Source organism: Dendrobates tinctorius, unplaced genomic scaffold, assembly GCF_039654945.1.
Source record: "Dendrobates tinctorius isolate UK_male_01 unplaced genomic scaffold, ASM3965494v1 ptg000223l, whole genome shotgun sequence".
NCBI lineage: Eukaryota > Metazoa > Chordata > Amphibia > Anura > Dendrobatidae > Dendrobates > Dendrobates tinctorius.
This window is the reverse complement of record NW_027361890.1, coordinates 5,016,047-5,038,227: the sequence shown is the minus strand read 5'-3', so window position 1 is coordinate 5,038,227 and position 22,181 is coordinate 5,016,047. Positions and strand designations below refer to the sequence as shown.

Here is a 22,181-nt window from a genome sequence, read left to right as displayed (position 1 = left end):
GACAGCCATTATGCGTTTAGTGAAAATGAGGTCAAGACTAGTCTAAAATCATTCTCGGCTACTTCTTCAGATTTTAACCTCAATGGCTAAAATATTCCCATTTAAGATAATGGAAGAATTAAGTTCTATGTATTATGAAAATGAACTTTGAGATTTCTGGGATTTGTATGCCATATGATATGCGATACATACAGTCAAGGCAGAATCTAATGATGAGGAACAATTAAGATTACCTTGAAGGACTGCTTGTACACATAAATCTCTTTTCCCGAAGCAGCCTTTTTGGTTTTGCTGAAAAGAACCAAATCCTCAAACAGAAAAACCCTTCTGAGGCACTTTCTCTTTCTGTAGGAGATCACAAACTCCGCTTGGCGCAGTAGTCGGCCTTGTTCCTTTAGGTTAACCTGAAATACATGTGAAGAAGATGAACAGGTGGTAAATATGAAAAGCAGTGAAAGTAAATGTCCAACTAATATACTACAACAATAAGGTCTGGAAGAACATTACATTTCAGAAAAATAGGAAATATGCCCCATCTTTAGCTGTATTCCAAGAAACTGACCTTACGTCATACTTATATTGAAGGACTGGCATCATCCTAATAATTTCAATGTGCTTTGGTTTGGCCCATGGACAGATAATTATGTAGACAGAGTTATGCCAAAAATTATAATTATACACAAATATGTCATGCAAATATCCATACATACCCACTAGGAAGAGATGGACGAATATAATTACCCATCATTTCTGACAGCACTTGGGCCATTCTAATAAAACATGGTATCAAGAGCTATGCTGCAAGCAAGTTCCACTAATAGGAAACCATGAATTTCTTATGCATACCCTGTCTTTGCTTTGGCATCACTGGTTAACTACAGCAAAATGACATTTGAAAAAGACCGTAAAACCCTCCCACCATGTACACCATCACGTCAGATTTGGGTTTAGCCTGTTCATTATTGGTTACCTTGAGTGTCCTTCTCCTCCTTACAGGATATCAAATTTTTGCTCCAAATTTAGATAAGGCTTATAATCATAACTGCATGTTCACATCTTAACCCCCGGAGCTTTTTTCGGTTTTGCGTTTTCATTTTTCGCTGCCCTCCTTTCCAAAACCATAACTTTTTTATTTTTCTGTCAATATGGCCGTGTGAGGGTTTTTTTTTGCGGAACGAGTTGTACTTTTGAAAAACACCATTGGTTTTACCATGTCGTGTACTAGAAAACAGGAAAGAAATTCCAAGTGCGGAGAAATTGCAAAAAAAGTGCAATTCCATATTTGTTTTTTCTTTGGCTTTTTTACTAGGTTCGCTAAATGCTAAAACTGACCTGTGAATATGATTCTCCAGGTCATTACGAGTTCATAGACACCAAACATGTCTAGGTTCTTTTTTATCTAAGTGGCAAAAAAAATTCTAAACTTTGCTAAAAAAACAAACAAAACAAAAATCCCACCATACTCCGATACCCGTAGCGTCTCCAGTTTTCGGGATCTTGGGTTGGGTGAGGGCTTATTTTTTGTGCGCCGAGCTGATGTTTTTAATGATGCCATTATGGTGCAGATATGATCTTTTGATCGCCCGTTATTGCATTTTAATGCAATGTAGTGGCCACAAAAAAAAATGTAATTTGGCGTTTTGACATTTTTTCTCGCTATGCCGTTTAGCGATCAGGTTAATCCTTTGATAGATTCTGAATGCAGCGATACCAAATATGTGTATGCTTGATTTTATTTTTAATGGGGCGAAAGGGGGGTGATTTGAACTTTTATTTTTTTTAAAAACATTTTCTTGTTACTTTTGGCATGCTTCAATAATCTCCATCGGAGACTAGAAGCTGCCACAACCCGATCGGCTCTGCTACATACAAGCGATGGTCAGATCACCTCTATGTAGTAGAATTGCTCACTTCCTATGAGCGCCGACCACTGGGTGGCGCTCACAGAAATTCGACACTGACAACAACAGAGGGCTGCAGAAGCCCTCTGGTTGTCATGCCGACACACCAGTGACCCGTGATCACGTGTCGCTGGTCACCGATATGCGTATTTCCGGTGCGATTGCCGGAAGCGCTTGTTAAATACCGCTGTCAGAGTTTGACTGTGGCATTTAACTGGTTAATAGCCGTGGGTGGATCGCGATTCCACCCACGGCTGTTCCGGGCACTTAGCTGTTCAAAAGAGCTGACATGTCCTGGGAAAGATGTGGGCTCACCACCGGAGCCCACATCAAAAGGAGGGATTCTGACATTGGCGTACTATTACGTCCGATGTCGGAAAGGGGTTAAACCTGACTCCATGCTCCATGAAAACACTCCAGAAATTTATGGATTGGGTTCTCTTGAATACTGATATGTAGGCTGCATGGGATGGTACAGTGTTTGATATAGTTGTCCATGCTCTGGCTACACTCACCACCACCATCATTTGGTTGCTTTCTGCCTATGCACAGTGGTGTGTGTGTGATGATAGATAAAATTCATAACTAAGAGAACCAGCAGAGCTGTAGAATAAAACTGTGATTTTATCAAGTCTACAAGAAGGAGCTTAGTAAGTGAAACATTGCTGGAATCACGAATCTCCATTCCTATTTGTTCTGCCCTCAAATTGGGAAGCAAAACCCTTGTGATCGATCCCCAAAAGTAAGAAAATTAGTTTGTGTTGGGCTTGTCAGCTTTTGTGGCTCTTCAGCTGTAGATACCATCTTCACCAATGATAAAATGGATGTTACAGTATTGCTAGAGATGTTAGCACTATGGTAAGAGGCATGCCACAGATTCTTCTCCCTTGGGTCAAGACCATACAACGGCATTTGGCAGTACAGTCATTTGTCTGTTAGGAATTTCTGAAGTGTAAAAAGTATTGTTGCAAAGATGCTTCCTGCTGTGTTAAAGGAAGGGTGTAAAGTATAAGATGAAGTTACTCAACCTGAAAACAGGATTTACATTTGGATGAGGGGGTGGCAAGATTTTTGCTTCAGATTTGACTATTACCTGTCAAATATACTAACAAGTACATGCATCGGTGGTGTAACTTGAAGTTCTTGAGCCCCAATACAAAATCTCCTACAAGTGCTCCAAACTATTGTAGGTTTTTGGGCCTCCTAAGCTATAGGGCCTGTGTGTGACTAAAACCCCTGCACCTCTCACAATTATACCCCTGTGCATTTGTATGGAAGTGATGATGGGAAGGAGATTTTAGCTGAGCTTTGCTTGGAAGCTAACATTTTCTTGTTGTTCCTACCCTAGTAAAACATCTCTGCATTGCTCACAACATCCCAATAATTAATTTCCAGTTGTCCGTCTGACAGGAGGAGGGGGAGAACGGCTCATGCACCGAGCTTTGCTTATTACATTTCTAAATTAAAGCAATATATCTGCAATCTCATATCATGGAGGCAGAGCAGATCTGGTAGCATGCTGCCGAGATAAAGGCCAGGGCTTATGGGACCGCGCTTAACACAAAACCCATTCAGCCGCAGAAGATGCTGATGTTCAGATTTAGTGACAGTGATATGAAGTCAGTGACGGGGGCACACTGGGCATAGGTGTAGCATATTTGACACGTGTAGTCCAGTCTGTTGAGGGACAGGAGACTCTCGGAGCTGTTTGTATTAGAATCAGTAGCGTGGTTACCCCCTGTTGACCTCGGTCCCTCTATCTCCTGCCTGGGAATTCTTCCCATTGTAAATGATACTCTTCCACAGCAGCCTCTATCTAATCCTGTACTTTGTCTCTGTCCCTGTGTGATGTCTCCGCTGCGCCCCAGTCCATTGCTGCATGTATGTGATTAATCTCACTCCTCCTCCTGTCTTCCCTCCCTGTGTTCCGAGCAGTTACTCTCACTGCTCAATACGTCTAGCTCTCCCTAATGTCTCCTCTCGTGTACTGGTAATCCACTTTTACTCTAATAGCCATAAATGCTTTGACGTTCTTGATATTACATCTTCCCTGCTACATTTCACAGGGAATTTAAAACCTGTCTGTCACCTTTCCCCTGCCATCTTTCAAGGAGATGTAAGGAGCAAATCCTGCATAAGTAAACTTTCACACAAAAATTTTAATTAACCACAAGACAGGAATACTTGCAAGCAGGCTGCAGAGGAAAACAGGATGTTTGTAACCCCGCACTTCAAGGAAGCCAGATCACAGATATAGTGTGCACCGCCCATTAAGCCTGCAGCATTGTTATGCAGCCAACACATTATCACCATATTAGCATAGTTGGCAAATTTGCTGGGATTGTCCCAAAAAACATTGCATAGAAAAGTATATAGATGCCATGGACCTATAGGCTAGTGCTGGCATAGATGCTCCTTTTATGAGCTGGGGAGAGAACCAGCAGCATCCCAGTTTGACTGTATTTGGCATTTATACAGTTCATTGCTGCTATTGCCCGTTTCTAATTTTGGGAAGGAAAGTGGTACCATATTACCTATTGTTCAGTCAGCCAAAATGCTAGATCCATACCGAACTGCTGGACATAAGCTTTTAACTGTAGCTGATAAATAGGTGCTCACTGATAGACCCCACCCCCAGGATCAAATCAGTATAGAAAGAGGTTCTCTTTAATTTCTTACATCACAATCCTGAATGTCATCCATGGCAAGGAGATCATTCCCGTGACGTAGCTGAAATCTGACAACCTCGCGTGCTGCCTTCAGCTCTGCTTCCCTGGTACTCTGTCCTTTGCACTCCCACTCCATGTCCTGCAGGAGCAGACTGTACTTGCTGATTCGCTGGATGGGCTTTAGTAGATAGGAAGAGAGATCCATCTTGTCTCCCAAATCCTGCTGCTTTCTCTGTGGAACAACACAAAGATGATGCAAAACTACAAAATAGCAATACATAAAATTATGTTCTCCAAAGCTTTCCATTATGTATCTTTAAAGGAACTTCTTCAGCAAAATGCATGGGTCTTGGAATCTACTGTGGTACTGCCATAGCTCTGATTGTAAACATCACAGAATAGTGATCCACCAAATGCAACACTAGCACAATGCACACAATGCAGCGTTAGGTCCAACGTGTTTTGACTTGCGTCATAATCATGGTACCATAATTGGTACTCATTAAAAGCTATATTTTACTACAAGGTCGCAATCTCTCCTTGGATCCTACCTACCATTCTTCTGTTCCTGCACCGGCTGCTCAGCCTTCATCCATGTGAGTCCTGGGCCTTAGGAATCCATGCACTAGCCAGGTGAGCTGACTTATTTCTCTTTTTTCTGCTTAAAAACCATAACTCTTTGTATTTGGCTTATCTTTGACAAAGCGCGGTGATGTTTTGAAAATACCTTCTATGCACTCACTTTCATTTTACCTTCGTTAAACTTCTTGCACTTTTTTTTATATCATTGTCCGTTTGACTTTTAAAATAGTTTGCAGTAAGCATACACATCTTTGGCACCCTTAGGCTATTCTTTTTATTTTTTGAGTTTGTTCTTTGATATCATAGTAAGCCTCCTCTTCCTTTCTTTCCACGGAGGAATCATAACTCTGTGCATACACAGCCTTCCCGACCTCTGATTCTTCCAGTGACGCTTACATCTGACCCATATGCATTCCACGCTTGCATGCCAGAGAACGCTTCCTAGAAGATATTTACATTTGAGGCGTGCGGGCGTGTCATCTGACACATATGTCATGGGTCCCAACCTCTCTAGCACTATTTCTGAATGGATTGTGGTACATACAATAACAATCCTACCCCTAACTGTGACATGACCCCGGAAGAAGCAGTTGTCAAAACGCGCGTCGGGGTGAGGAGACATTGTGCTGTTATTCATTGTCTCCACTCCTGGGTATATACTCCTCGGTTCTATAAAGTATTGTATACTACTAAGGGGGGTTCCATTTATTTGGCACCTCGAATAGAGTGTTTTCTCACTGTATTACACATATCTAAAATACCCTTTATGTCCTTCCTTTTTCATTGAAACTCATTAGCTGTGTATTGATCACTGAATCCTTAACAACTCTGACTATATACCGATTTTTTACTCCTTTTATCAATGTCAGTAGACTCTGCCATCATTTTCTTCTATTTCATTTGATATTTGGGTTTCATTTTCAAAGCGATATCCTTATAGTCCTATCTTATAACAATGCAAAATATAGACAGTCACGGAACCCAATATTTATGTGGTACTGCATGTATTGTTATATTATAAAAATAATTGGAAATACCTTGTACCAATTACATGAATGACACAGCAGCATCCCTATCTGGCATTTCTGCATTTTTAATTATGTTTTAAGATTAATAAAGACAATTTAATTTTATTTAATGTATCTCTTCCTTATTTTGGTTATACACCTATGGCTGAAATTTGCTTTGCTCAATATAAGCCTAAAGAATAATTTCACAAATGAACATTTTGAAATGTAAATGCACCTCAAGTCTTAATTAATTATGAGCTGATCATCCTGTTTATTTATTTTACTCACTTACATAGTGCCATTAATTCCACAGCGATTTACAGACATTAGCGGCACTGTCCCCATTGGGGCTCAGAATCTAGATTCCCTATCAGTATGTCTTTGGAGTGTGGGAGGAAACACATGCAAACATGGAGAGAACATGCAAACTACTTGCAGGTGTTGTCTTTGGTGGGATTTGAACCGACGACCCCAGCGTTGAAAAGCAACAGTGCTACCCACTTAGCCACTGAGATGCCCTGTCTTACAGTATCTCAATTGCTTCTTGTGCAGCAGTAGTCAAGATGAATTTGTCATCAGCCTCTTCACTCCACATACAGTAAGCAGTGACCGAGATGACAAAGTGCTCATAATGACTAGAACTCAGAGGCAAAGTCATCTTTATAGTTGTTTTCTCTGTAGGTTTTGCAGTAAGCAGCCTGCCTTAAAGGGGTTTTCCAACAAACATAGCTAATTTTACAGTTGATTTTAATCTATGCATATTGAAATAATAATAATTTCCACAACTGGATGTGTTTAAAAAAAATGTCCCTGTGCTGAGATAATCTTATAAATGTGCCCCTGCTGTGTACTGTGTAATCAATGTGTCTGTGCAGGAACATGGTCTGATCATACCACATCTTCTGGTCAATTGAGAAAGCAAAAGAGAGGATATAGATACAGTGGCATGTAAAAGTCTGGGCACCCCTGGTCAAAATTACTGTTGTGACCAGTTAAGCAAGTTGAAGATGGAATGATCTCTAAAAGGGCTAAAGTTAAAGATGACACATTTTCTCTGTATTTTAGGCCAAAAAAATTATATATTGTCATTTTTTACATTTTAAAAATTACAATAAGGAAAATAGGCCAATGCCAAAGTTTGGGCACCCTGCATAGTTAGTACCTAGTAGCACTCCCTTTTAAAAATATCACAGCTTGTAAATGCTTTTAGTAGCCAGCCAAGAGTCTTTCAATTCTTGTTTGATGGATTTTCATCCATTCTTCCTTGGAAAATTCTTCCATTTCTGTGAGATTCCTGGGTCGTCTTGCATGCACTGCTATTTTGAGGACTAGCCACAGATTTTCAATGATGATTGAAAAACCTTTAGCTATCGCCTTTTGAGGTAGTCTATTGTGGATTTTGATGTGTGTGATCATTATCCATTTGTAGAAGCCATCCTGTTTTCAAATTCAGCTTTTTTACACATGGTGTTATGTTTGCATCAAGAATTTGTTGAAATTTCATTGAATCCATTCTTCGCTCTACCCATAAAATGTTTCCTGTGCCATTGTCTGCAACACAACTCCAAAGCATGATTGATCCATCCCCATGCTTAATGGTTGGAGAGATGTTCTTTTCCTGAAATTCTATGCAATTTTTTCTCTGCACATACCTTTGATCATTGCGACCAAAGAATTTTATTTTAACTTCAAAGATTCACAGGACTTGTTTCTAAAATGAATTGGGCTTGTTTAGATGTTCTTTTGCATATCTCTGATGCTGATTTTTATGGTGAGGGTGCAGGAGAGGTTTTCTTCTGATGACTTTTCCATGAAGGCCATATTTGATAAGGTGTCTCTGAACAGTAGAACAATTACCACATCTCCAGAATCTGCTAAATCTTTCTGAAGGTCTTTTGCAATCAAGTGGGGGGTTCTAATATGCCTTTCTAGCAATCCTACGAGCAGCTCTCTCTGAAATTTTGCTTGGCCTTCCAGACCTTATCTTGACCTCCACTGTTTCTGTAAACTGCCATTTCTGAATTACATATTGAACTGAGGTAAGGACAACTTGAAAACGCTTTGCCATCTTCTTATAGCCTTCTCCTGCTTTGTGGGCTTCTACCATTTTCAGAGTGCTAGGCAGCTGCTTAAAAGAACCCATGGTGGCTGTTTTTTCGCACAAGGTTAAAGGAGGCTATGTGTTTCTAAACCTGTGGAATCTGCATCAGCTGGCCTTTCCTAACATTGAGGGTGAACAAGCCATAACCCTTACAGGCTAAGTAAGGTCTGAAACCTTGGTCAAAGTTATCTGAGCATGCAAATCTCCAAAGGTGCCCAAACTTTAGCATCAGACCATTTTTCTTTTTGTAATTTTTAAAATGTGAAAAAATGACAATGTGTATTACTTTTTAGCCTAAAATGCAAAACAAATGTGTCATCTTTAACTTTAGGCCTTTTAGAGATCATTTTATCTTCAACTTGCTTAACTGTTCACAATAACAGTAATTTTGACCAGGGGTGCCTAAACTTTTACATGCCACTGTAGCACGGCATGAGATCACAGCTAATTGTTTGTGAGATAAAGCATTTCCCTGTCTTTTTTTTTTTTAAATGTTTTACCTCAAAGAAATAATAATTTGTGATCCCGTGCTATAATGTCTATTTACTTTTTTGCATCCTCCCCTGACCAGAAGATGTGATATGATCAGACCATGTCCCTGAACGGTCAGACACTGCCATTACACAGTACACAGCAGGGGAACATTTATAAGATTATCTCAGCACAGGAACATTTTATTTTAAACACATCCAATTGTGAAACTTATTATTCCAAGATCTATTGATTAAAATTAACTTTGTTCATGGGAAAATCCCTTTAATGAAGCTCTTGTATGTGGAGTTCCTGGTGCCCTATTAGTAGGGGTAGTTAGTGAAGTTTCTGTAGGGGCTGGTTGTGCATCAACTTTTGGAGGTGAAATTTTGCCCCTCTAAGGTATTCAATGCCAGCAGCAACAGCCTCCATGGCCACCCTACATTAGTCACCGACATCCATATATAGGAATAGCTGCATTGCATTTTGTAAAATACGCTCACTGAATGCACTGGGAAAGATCCAGTTATCATCCCTCTTTTTTTTGCTGTAGTAGATAACACTATTCTTTGCAAAAGAATCTGGTAAAAAGTGAATACCGGCAGCTGGTATATGTTTTATACTCGGAAAATATGGGCAATATATCCCATTGTATGCTTTTGCAGTTAGGATATCTTCCCATCCTAGACTGTGAATGGAAGTTATACAGTAGAGTGATGACGGGGCAGTGGTAACACCGTTCTCCCTTTTCTCTGCTAATCTGACCCCTTTGATGGCACATTGATGCACTATCCTAGTAACAAATTATTAATGCTATATTCCAGAAATATTTTTTTTCTTAGAATAACCTGATAAATGACTCAGGCATAATTGACATGCTTTGACTGCTACCAAGCTATTTTCTCCTTCACTGAACAGTGCCAATTAAGGCGTGTTTCACACTCCAGTCTTTTGCCATTAGTCACAATCCGTTGTTTTTGTAAAAAACGGATCCAGCGTTTTTTCATCTCTCTCTCTCTCAAATTCTGTTCTTTTAATTCCTACAGCAAGGCTGCTAGAACGGATCCGTCATAAAAACGGAGCATCAGTTTTTTCAATATGCACAGGATCCCTCTTTTGCACACTTTGATGGATTGTGACTGATCTTTTGAGACCTAATTTGTCATTTGTCAATGGCTTGGGCACTGTTAAGTTCTCTTAGGCTAGTTTCACACTAGCGTTTCTGCCATCTGCGCATGGCCGCCGATAAGCCCCGCCCCTGCCGCGCCCCCTCCTGACATCACCGCCTATTATCGCACATGGCCGCATGCGACCTGCGCACCCTATCTTTAATATAGGGTGCGCTGACTGTGCGCTGACCGCGTGCTAGTAGGATTTTTGGGTGCGCTGCGCACTTTTGAAGGTGCGCCGAGCGCGCCAAAATGCAACATGCTGCGTTCGGCACACACCGGCGCACCTACAAAAGTGCACAGCGCACTCAAAAATCCTACTAGCGTACGGTCAGCGCACAGTCTGCGCACCCTATATTAAAGATAGGGTGCGCAGATCGCATGCGGCCATGTGCGATAATAGACGGTGATGTCAGGAGGGCGCGCGGCAGGGGGCGGGGCTTATCGGCGGCCGTGCGCAGACGGCAGAAACGCTAGTGTGAAACTAGCCTTAATCTTCTTAAATGAAATAAACTTCTGTGACAAGTTATCAAGATGATGTCTTGTGAATCATGATAAGCCTTGCTACATATATAGCTGCCGGAAAAGCAATAATTCAACCTACAGCTGTCTAAGGTGTATGGGCACCTTTACCTAGTCTAGATTTCTTCCTCTTAGTGCCAAATTATCAATCAGAGAAGGAAAAAAAACATAGCAACATTTTATCCTCCTTTCTTTTATCTGTTGCTGTTTACTTGAGATTTCTGTTTTTCCATATTGTCAATGAGTTTGCCTTCCCTTTACCTTAAAAAATGCTGCTCCGTGTTCTTGTAGTAGTCGGTCAGACTGAGGTTTGTTCTTGCTATAAAAAGCATAAAGACCAAACTGTTCCTTCTGTAAAGTAAAACAGATCAATTTACTTCTAAAAGGAAATAATGGAATTTACAAATGTGCACACACTCAAATATAAAACATAAATGTTGTTATTCGTATTAAAGCATAACCAAATATGTTCTTCAATAGAACAGTCTGGTGTTGATTAAATTATGTATAAAGCTGAATATCTAAAGAAAACTCAACATTAGGTCAAACATGGCTAATCTTTGCTCTTACTTTTTTCCTGCTCCTCCCTTCAATATTCATTTTCTATTTTTTTTTTTGTTTTAAATCCGTCATAGGTTAAATTCCCACGATGCGTTTTTGGTAAGGGTTTTGCGCTGCATATTTTTGCTGAGCAAAAAAAAAATTCATGCCCCCTACGCTTTTATTTTGTGTGCATAAACTGACCTGTGGAGCGTGTTTAAAATCGGCAACATTTCAATTTCTATTGTGGCAACGCTGAGTTTTACGTATGGATTTTCTCCTTAGAATTTCATTAAATTCAGAAAATCCTCAGGTAAAAAACGCATGTGTTTTTTAGTTTATTTACGCAGTAAAAACGCACTAATTCACATAAAACTGTATCGATAAAGTTTTATCAAAGCCAAATACCACAAAGTATCAGAAGCAAAGCAGCTTTATTTACAACGGACATTAAAAAAAAAAAAGACAAAAACTCACTAGAAAACGCATGTAAAAAAGGCACTCAAAAATGCAATGAAAAAAAGTAGGTAACCTAATTTACGTAGCAGGTAACTCACTACATACTCATCGTGGGAACATAGCCAATCATTTTCAGAGATTTTTTTAATTTAGCGCTTTTAGAGTTTTTATCAAGTGGCGTGGCTCAAGGGATCATGTATTTAGTCTGCTCTACATAATTACTGTGAGACCACTGCCTCCTTGGCAAAGACCATCAAAATGAGCATATAGATAAAAAAAAAAGCTCACCGCTCGGTAACTCTATGGCTGATGAATAAAAAAAAAAATAAACATAAGATAAAAAATGAACATTTAAGAGAACAAGATAATAGCAATAATGGCTACTTTCTACCTGGTGATGGATCGCTTTTAAGTTGCAGTTGAAAGCGTAAAACCAATTTTATGCCCAATATATCAATCAGTATACAAATATATGTACAGTACAATACAGATACAAGTAATTAGATTCAAATTAAATCTCAGAAATCAATAAGTAGAATTAAGAAAGATTTCACAGATATCTCAACTCCCAGAGATGTTATCCATCTTACTAACTATTCATATTGCTTTAAAGTAACAACTATGCAGCATCTTTTCTTTGAAGGTTGAGTTACTGCATTCCTCTGTTATTCTGCCTGGATATGTACAGATACATTGACATCTGGGTGTTACCATTACTCTTGTCAATAAGGCGTGTTGTTAAACAATCTACCAACTTCAGCACTAATTTAACAGTATTGAAGAACCTTGACAAAATTAATGGTAACTCTTGTTTACCATAACTTCATAAACTTCCAGGAGGAATACAGAAGACCAGACCAAAGTGATGTCTGTTACTTAATGGTAAAGAAGTGAAGAAGGCTTTTTACTAAACAGTGGCAAGACAGCTTTTCTTTAAAAAAAAAATCAGTAAAATAAAATACTTTCTGGAATACACGCACATGTTTCAGAAAACAACGCCCTACGTGACTTGGGTCTCTTCTGCAGCTTGTAAGTTCCTGTAGGAAAATATGGCTATGGAATTCATAGAGTTTTTCCAAGTTTCCAAATATGGCAGCATGCTGTCCACGTAGGGTGGGTGGGATATCTGGTTGATCCATCTCACTCAGGTAGTGGGAAAGTACATAACCCAGGGAACATACATAGTCTCTCTCTGTGGCAAGCAGCTCTTCCATTATTCGATGAAGCTTACTGGTCAGGAATTAAAGAAAGAATTTCAAGTTTATTGGCATGAAAACATTACAAACATGTTCACAGTTACTCCATAACTATGGTCAAATATCATCATAGGAGTACAATCAACTGTGGAAATAGCCATCTCTATATCTACCTATTGTATAGTCCGAAAAGTCAGGTGTAGGACCCGATTCTGTTCAAAATGGGGTCCCATGTGTCACGATCTCCATGCTGTTCTTGACTGCTAAGTTACGATTGTGTGGAGGCTGTCAGTTTGTTTGGTTGTTCTGGGTCTGTGCTGCATCATCTGTGTTCACTTTCCTTGATTAGTCTTCTACTTAAGCATGTTAGCTCCATCACTCTGTGTCAATCGTACACTTGCTGTTGCCTGTGTAAGTGTGATCACTCTGTGCTCTGCCCCTCACCCAGCCTGACTTTATTTCCTTCCCGGACTTAGACGCTTTGCCTGTGACCTGACTTCTCTTGTGCCTGCTCCCTGTAAACTGTCTTGTCTTTCTGGTTTTCCTGACCTCGGCTCGTGAATTGGATTTCGTCTCTGACTACCCTGTTATGAATAGGTCACCGAGGAGGATGGCAGGAATAGGCTAGGCCACCAGGAAACCAGAAAAGTTGGTAACTTAGCGGATTGCAGACCCCCTAATCCTAACAACACAACTAGCAGTAGCCATGGGGCATACCTATGATGCCCTAGACGCCTCGGCACAGCCGGAGAACTAAGCCTGAAGCAAGAAAGGTTAAATCTAAACTGCCCTGGAGTATAACCCCAAAGAAATAGATAGCCCCCAAACATATATTGTCGGTGAGACAAGATGAAGCACAAACCCAGGCAGAAAATAGACTGAGCAAATGATGGGGCCCAAACTGTCTAGATAGGATAGGAAAGGAAAGGAAAGACACTGTCTGCAATCACGCTTAATCCCTAAAAAATTCAACACGTCTGATGTACAAAAAACACTGAGGTCTCACGACCTCTCCACCACTATATCAGCATTCTGGTGTGAACTGGCAGCAAAGCAAAAGAGACTAACATAACAGGGGACTGAACAAACTAACACAAGCTGTAACATATGGAGCGGGGTCCAGCACTGCCCCAGCAGGGAGCACGATGAACCCTCACAGCAAAGCAGAAAGAGGCAAAACCAGATCAGATGCAAAGGATTAGCAAATGAACAACTTAACTGAAAAATGCAGGATCAGGCAGGAGGCAGCAGACCTCAAAATGCACAGGAAGAAACCAATCACCAGCAGCAACTGAAGGAAGCCTGCTCACTTATATCCTCCCAGTCAGTAACCCCTGACTTCCAATCATCATCGTCAGGTGGCAGACTTCTGTCAACCCGGCCAGCTCCACTTCCCGCAGTAACCACCAGAGGGAGCCCTGACTCAGAAGTCAGATCAAGAGAATTCACAACACTACCCTTATTGTACTACGTCATTTCCTGGACCTTACCTCGGGTTGTTTGACCTCCCTTTACTTATCCGGTAAGTAGAATATATTATTACTATCTGTTATTGTAGTCTTTCTCTCCACTTCGGGACTAATATTTACTGTTGTGACTCGCGTCACATCATGTAGATTCGAATTTGTGACTTAGTGTACCCTCTGCATAATGACTCTGTGAGGCATCCTATTCTCCTTTAGAAGGGTCGGACTGACCTACCACAGGACAAAACCAAGATATTGCCCAAAGATCCAACAGAAGACAACTGGAAGACAATTTTGGAACCAATGACTTGTTATTAAAGATTATCCCTTATGGGATGATTCACATACACCTTGATGATATTTGTTGTGTGATAACTTCAACGATTATACATATATAATATATATTGATACAGAATATATAATATCTGTAATACCGCCATGTGCACAAGTCTGAGCATCATTTTATCCACAGCACAAAAATAAACTTCAGTTTTAGTTGAATGTGACAAAACATATTTTGGAATCTACTTAATTTTTTGCTTCGATTGAGAAGTGAACTAATTTGGTTAAATATGTCTATCGATGCCATGTATTTGACCAGAAAAACTGCACAATGCTCACTTACGCAAAGTTGAACTTTGCTGTCCAATCATTTTCCCTAGAAGATTCAGTCATGGCTCTTCTCATCCAAGGCAGGCGAGAGGAAAGTGGTTCCATTGGTAGTAAGGGAGAAATGGCTGAAGAACTTTCGGAGGAATATTGGGAACTAGAGTCCCCTGTGGAGAAGCTGGCATGCCTAGATAGGAGGCATCTTCTACCTGACTGCTTCATTTTACCACTGTCACTCTGAGTCAGAATGCTCGAGTCATCACTATTGGTCCTGCCATAGGGTACCCATGTAAAATGGTCTGTATTTGTTGTAGAGGATGGCTGTACTTGGGCTGCCCTAGAAAGCTTTGGACTGGGAGTATGTAAAATCTCTAGAGCTTCATTGTTGGAGTTCTGAGCCATCAGTTCAGTGCTCTCTGGGTCAGACCCATTGCTGGTTTTGGTTTCTTCACTTGTAGAACATCCTTGGGAAATCATATTTTCTCTTGCTGGTCTTACATTTCTTTGATTCCTAGAAGCTTTAAGAAATAGACCAATTGAACCAGCATGGAGACCAAAACTACAGCAGTTAATAACTGTTGATTCTGCCGATCTCATGCTACCCCGAGGTCGAAATTCATCTTCCTTTCGACTTGTTTGTGTGACTTCACTTGAGAAGTTGACTGCAGTGTCTTCTCCTTTACTAACGCTAGAAGACAATGTGGTGTCCTTGTGCCAAGCTAAGGTTGCAGTTTGATCATCTTTACACTTCTCTAAAGTCTCTTCTATAAGTTGCTTTGCTTCCTGACATTTGAGCCAAGTCTCATTCCAAACAGCTAGTCCTCTACAACTGCTTAGTTTATAGGATTCTTCTTTCATCTCTTGAAATTTGTCATCTGACAGTTCCTCGGTTAGTCTCTGGAGATAGCTCTCCAGGCATTGCTGAGTCTCTGGTAGGCAAAACCTTTGTTCAGCCATCTTCAATTGTCCTACATAGCGGCTGCAGCTCATGGTGAGCTGTGTGATCTAGCAGATAAGACAGATCAAAAGGTAGTTACAATTAAGATATTTATTCAGTTAATTTCTCTTGACCAAAATAAGCAGTGATGCTTTAAAATATGAAGTTTTATGGTATACCTTATCACAAAACCGGTACAGACTTAGCAGCTTTTCCAGTTCTTCTCTTTGCTTTTCAACGTTCATGTAGAAGCTACTTAGTTTGGTCTGGAAGGCTCCTCTTGTAACTTTGAAAGAATCCATCTCTGGAAACATGGAGCCACTGAACTTATTTGCATCATCCAAAAGGACCAGCCCATGGTTATAATGCACCTATAAATAATAAGGGTTAATAACAAAAATGGGAACATAGAGTTATAAATTATACAAGCCTTTGCAGCTCAAACCAAATAACAACAATTTTGGGATTAAAGGGTGTTTCCAGTTTTGGAAACTTTCTCTGGTGCAGTTTGTTTTAAATAACTAAGTGTATTTTACTCACCCTCCCCGGGTTCAGCGCTGAGTCTCGGCCACTGCTACCAGTGTGTGTCAATGTCTGCAGCGCTGCCGTCAAGTCAACAGTGCTGTAGTCAATAACTGAGCCGCTTAGATTACTGATTGACGTCAGGACTGTAGACAATAACAGACACAGTGAGAAGATGCAGAAATTCAGCACTGGAGCCAGGGAGGGCAAGTAATGCAATTTGTTTTCTTTTAAAAAGAAATACAAATTGGAGTGTGATGGATACACAGTATAACTTTTCAATATGTACTGTACACGGAATACTAACTGTTGCTTGGAGGAAGAATTCCTTAAACTTCTTGTGATACTTCTCCAAAGTTTCTAACACCCACTCCATAGTGTCCATCTCATGAAGCTGATTTTCTCCATCTCCATCCATCCATGAGGTAAGCTGTGCAGGAAAATATGAAGTTATAGAGGATGTGCAGCATAAGAAATTGTGTCTTCTTTCTTTCAAAAACATTGCCACACCTGTCAATAGATTGCGTGCAGAAGTTAAACTTGATGCTCCTGGACTCCACCGGAGCTGCATTATTAGGCACAACTCATGAACAGCGGTGGCACCAGGTACGGACTGGGACTGAAATTCAGCCCTGGGTTTGGAAATCACACTGGCCCATGTTGTCCCAGTCCCCAAACACCAGATGGGATATATTACTAATATTACCCAGGATGGAGGAACTCAAGATTTACTACAAGACCAATATTTCTAATGCTACCCGTGGACTGCTGGGGTAAGTGGAGTCAGCGACTTTGTGCTCCGTCACAACTCTTAACAGTATGAGTGTCTTGAGAACACTGGTCGTGGGCCGCCTTGTCTTCTATATTGTTAACAGAATCAGACAGGCCCTTCTGGCATTTGCCAGAATTGCCAGTCCGGCCCTGGGTGGCACTGTTTCTTGGAGAACACTGCCGTGTTTTTAGGATAGTTCAAGATCAATCCCGCTTTTCATTTTCCCTATGGGTGTATGATTATCTATTTATTGATGTCATTCACCTATTTATTGCATTCTTTACCTGGTTAAACTGTTTCTCCAACTCCTGGATCTTCAATATTGACTCTAAAAGTTCCAGTCTACGGTTGGACTTAGTAACTAGAGCATGCACTCGTTCTTCCAAGTGGTTGTACATCTGCACAGCTGACTCCACTGCACTCCTTAAAGATGGAGAACAATTCAATTTTTCAAGTAAAATTCTACTAAATGTGTCTTTCTATCATACAGAATCATATAGTATGTAATACTTGGTCTATCATACAGTATCAGATGGTGTGTAATACTTGGCCTATCATATAGTATCAAATGGCATATACAGTAATACTTGGTGTATCATGCAGTATAAAATGGCATTTACAGTGTTACGGATGCAGGTGGCGCACATGGTTTGTCGACCCACTGTACCACGGGGCTGGACATACCTAGGAGAGGCGTAGTTAAGCGGCTAACAGATGTTCACTGGAGCTCCTAATGGTGGAGTCAGGCTGGAGCTTCAGGTAGCTGCCAGGTACTACTCCTAGGCAGTCCGCGATACTGCAGCTGCTGACCCCAGGGGTCAGGTATGCTGACATGGATAGGACTCCTAAGTTCTGGATACTGACATGGACTAGCGCTCTGTTCAGACTACTCGGTTCAGGATCCTCTCCAGAACGGTTCAGACATGACTGATTCAGAGACTGTTGGGACAGTCCAGATACATGGAAAATGAAGAAAGGCACATGTTCAAACACACAGGTCTTAGATACTGATTCAGGGACTGGCCACACACAGACCAGGGGATGGGGTTCAGGCACTTGCTGCACAAGGATTTTGGGATCAGGACACTGGCCACACCAGGACCAGGGGACCTCACAACTTCACTAGTAGACTACACACTACCTAATGAATCTTTGGTTGCTACTGGCTGGGAGCCATCTTTCAGGTGAACACTTATAGTAAATGTCTCCCTTCCGTTAGCTGAGGGCATTTCACTATGTGCTTGAGATGCCCCTTTAAGAGCAGGGGAGCGTAAGTGCACAAGGAGAGCCGCCGGGAACTGCGGGGAGCACTACAGCAGAAGCCATGGAGCACGCCAAGGACCAGGCCGCGTGGCTGGGGTGGTGAATATGGCAGCGATCCTGCATGAAGGGGGAAGGGAAACTATACAAGGGTACCGACAATAGCGTTACATACAGTAATACTTGGTCTGTCATACAGTATCATATGGTATGTAATACTTGAACTGAACTGTATATGCACACAACGTCTTTTTTAGGCGGCCAAAATCATCCACTTTGGGATGTTGGGAAACATTCAACTTCTCTGCAGTGACTTTTTTTGTGGTTTTGGTGGTTTCCTGATCGTTTTTCATTGTTCTTTGACCTCCAGTGTTTTTAACTTGCTTTTTATTATTTACTTGCATTTTCAGGGTTTTTTGTTTTATTGCTCCAGTGAACAATGAAGAAGCTGCTAGTGGTTTTTCATGCAAAAACCCTGACAAAATGCTCAAAAAACACCCTAGGGTTTTCGGGGCATCTCTTGAGACTTCCAATTGACTAGTATTGGAAAATATTGAGCGTCTTCAGAGCAAAGGATACCTTAAGATTAGCCAGTTACTTCTTTTAACCACTTTTGGAAGCCTAAAGTGGTTAAAAATAATAAAGAAAACTTGGCACTCAACTTCTAGAATTTTTTTTTTTTTTTTGGATTTTTTTAATGCAGCCAGAAAATAGACGTTTCGGCCTCACTGGCCTTCATCAATAACAAACTGCAGTATAGTAGTTAATCGCATTCAGTGCAATAGTAGAAGAGACACCATAGTCACTTTAAATGTACCTGGTCATTCACTAGGCACTGGGCATGGAGCCTGAATAACAGCCGACCAACAGTGGATTCTGGGTCGCTGATGTCTGCACGGCACCCTCACCCACCCAGGTACTATTTGATTCAGGCTCCATGCCCAGCGCCTAGTGCATGACATTTAAAGTGACTATGGTGTCACTTCTACTATCACACTGAATGCGATTAACTACTATACTGCAGTTTGTTACTGATGAAGGCCAGTGAGGCCGAAACGTCTATTATTTTCTGGCTGCATTAAAAAATCCCAAAAAAAATAATCCAAAAAATATTCTAGAAGCTGAGTGCCAAGTTTTCTTTATTATTCATGTATGGTGTGGGGCCCTACTTGAGCACCTTCTGAAGTTGTGCATACAGTGTTTTTCCTTTAAAGTGGTTAAAAGACACTGAAAAGACTGAAAACATGACCAACAAGTTGTTTTTACATATACATAAATATGTTCATTCTTTTCAGCATTTTGTTAGTGTTTTTTCAGAGCAGACCCACTTCAAATCTGTCTGAAAAAAAGGTTGCATGAAAATACCCAAATACCTAAGAGTCTATAAGAAAAAAAACCCTCCATATCCCTTTATTATCAAATGTATAATCTGACCTATAAATTTATATGACTAGCAAATTATGGTATGGCAATGCACCTAAACCCTTATACTTACCCATCCACACTTAAAAAAAAATTGCACTTTAAAGGGTCGATATTACCTGGATTGATATATCTAGTAGATGACACTAGAATTTGTGTTCTCTTCCTCTCTGAAAAGGCTATTTCCATGCGTAATTAATTAAGGCACCCTATGCAAACATAGGGTGTCTTATTTAATGGAGAGACAATGGAGTACATGGAGTGACAACGGCTACCATTTAAAGTAAAAAGAGAAAACTAATAAGAGCTTGGCAAAAAGGATGGCAATAAAGGGTCAAAAGCAGACCCAGACTAGCGCACAGCAGAACAGGTGAATCCCCTGGTGGGCCCCTGGGCAGGAATATGCCACTTACCCCCATCTCATTCATTCATTCAACAAACTACCAAGTTAATTATTATATACTGTAAAAGCATAGGTAAATTTGTGACAGGGCGTAATATAGTATTTGAATGTAGTTGAACAGATGTCCCCCAGATTCAATTTTACTGGTGGACTCTTGCCACTCAAGTCTGGTATTGGACATAAGGTAAGAATAGGTGCTATAACTGAGCATACACGTACATACACTACTCAAAAACATAAAGGGAACACTCAAATAACACATCCTAGATCTGAATGAATGAAATATTCTCATTGAATACTTTGTTCTGTACAAAGTTTAATGTGCTGACAAAAAAAAAAAAAAAATCACACAAAAATCATCAATGGAAATCAAATTTATTAACCAATGCAGGCCTGGATTTGGAGTCACACAGAAAATTAAAGCGGAATGTAATGTCCTTAAAACAAGTCAAAATAATGCTCAGTAGTGTGTGTGGCCTCCACGTGCCTGTATGACCTCCCTACAACGCCGGGGCATGCTCCTAACAGTGATGAGGTGGCAGATGGTCTCCTGAGGGATCTCCTCCCTGGCCTGGACTAAAGCATCCACCAACTCCTGGACAGTCTGTGGTGCAATGTGATGTTGGTGGATGGAGCGAGAGACATGATGTCCCAGATGTGCTCAATCAGATTCAGGTCTGGGGAATGGGCGGGCCAGTCCATAGCTTCAACGCATTAATCTTGCAGGAACTGCTGACACACTCCAGCCACATGAGGTCTGGCATTATCCTGCATAAGGAGGAACTCAGGGCCAATCGCACCAGCATATGGTCTCACAAGGGGTCTGAGGATCTCATATAGGTAAAAAATGGCAGTCAGGCTACCTCTGGTGAGCACATGGAGGACTGTGCGGCCCTCCAAAGAAATGCCACCCCACACCATTACTGACCCAGTGCCAAACCGGTCATGCTGAAGGATGTTGCAGGCAGCAGATCGCTCTCCACGGCATCTTCAGAATCTGTCATATGTGCTCAGTGTGAACCTGCTTTCATCTGTGAAAAGCACAGGGCGCCAGTGGCGAATTTGCCAATCCTGGTGTTCTGTGGCAAATGCCAAGTGTCCTGCACGGTGTTTGGCTGTGAGCACAACCCCCATCTGTGGACGTCGGGTACTCACACCATCCTCATGGAGTCGGTTTCTAACAGTTTGTGCAGACACATGCACATTTGTGGCCTGCTGGAGGTCATTTTGCAGGGCCCTGGCACTGCTCCTCCTGTTCCTCCTTGCACAAAGGCAGAGGTAGCGATCCTGCTGCTGGGTTGTTGCCCTTCTACAGCCCCCTCCATCTCTCCTGGTGTACTGGCCTGTCTCCTGGTAGCGCCTCCAGCCTCTGGACATTACGCTGACAGACACAGCAAACCTTCTTGCCACAGCTCGCATTGATGTGCCATCCTGGATGAGCTGCACTACCTGAGCCACTTGTGTGGGTTGTAGAGTCCGTCTCATGCTACCATAAGTGTGAAAGCACAACCAACATTCAAAAGTGACCAAAACATCAGCCAGAAAGGATTGGTACTGAGATGAGGTCTGTGGTCCCGACCTGCAGAACCACTCCTTTTTTGAGTGTGTCTTGATAATTGCCGATAATTTCCATCTGTTGTCTATTCCATTTGCACAACAGCATGTAAAATTGATTGTCAATCAGTGTTGCTTCCTAAGTGGACAGTTTGATTTCACAGAAGTTTGGAAGCTTGATTTACTTGGAATTATATTCTGTTGTTTAAGTGTTCCCTTTATTTTTTTTGAGCAGTATATATATATATATATATATATATATATATATATATATATATATATATTATATAATATATGGGGCAGTGAGTACCTTCATACTGTGTGTATATATATATATATATATATATATATATATATATATATATATACACACATACACTCACTGGCCACTTTATTAGGTACACCATGCTAGTAACGGGTTGGACCCCCTTTTGCCTTCAGAACTGCCTCAATTCTTCGTGGCAGAGATTCAACAAGGTGCTGGAAGCATTCCTCAGAGATTTTGGACCATATTGACATGATGGCATCACACAGTTGGCGCAGATTTGTCGGCTGCACATCCCTGATGCGAATCTCCCGTTCCACCACATCCCAAAGATGCTCTATTGGATTGAGA

General features: G+C 41.0%; 1 protein-coding gene across 5 annotated transcripts in view; it reads right to left on the bottom strand.

Annotated features, from left to right (window-relative positions):
• Positions 1–22,181, bottom strand: part of KIAA1755 (KIAA1755 ortholog) — a 96,162-nt gene that overhangs the window by 5,278 nt on the left and 68,703 nt on the right. For all 5 annotated transcript variants that reach the window (XM_073555264.1, XM_073555267.1, XM_073555268.1 and 2 more), the window contains exons 11-18: positions 17,211–17,349; positions 16,462–16,584; positions 15,812–16,003; positions 14,712–15,700; positions 12,405–12,654; positions 10,687–10,776; positions 4,581–4,802; positions 234–404 (exon numbers count right to left, since the gene is read on the bottom strand). In XM_073555264.1, coding sequence (XP_073411365.1) covers positions 234–404; positions 4,581–4,802; positions 10,687–10,776; positions 12,405–12,654; positions 14,712–15,700; positions 15,812–16,003; positions 16,462–16,584; positions 17,211–17,349 — 2,176 coding nt within the window. The remainder of the gene's footprint in view (positions 1–233; positions 405–4,580; positions 4,803–10,686; positions 10,777–12,404; positions 12,655–14,711; positions 15,701–15,811; positions 16,004–16,461; positions 16,585–17,210; positions 17,350–22,181) is intronic.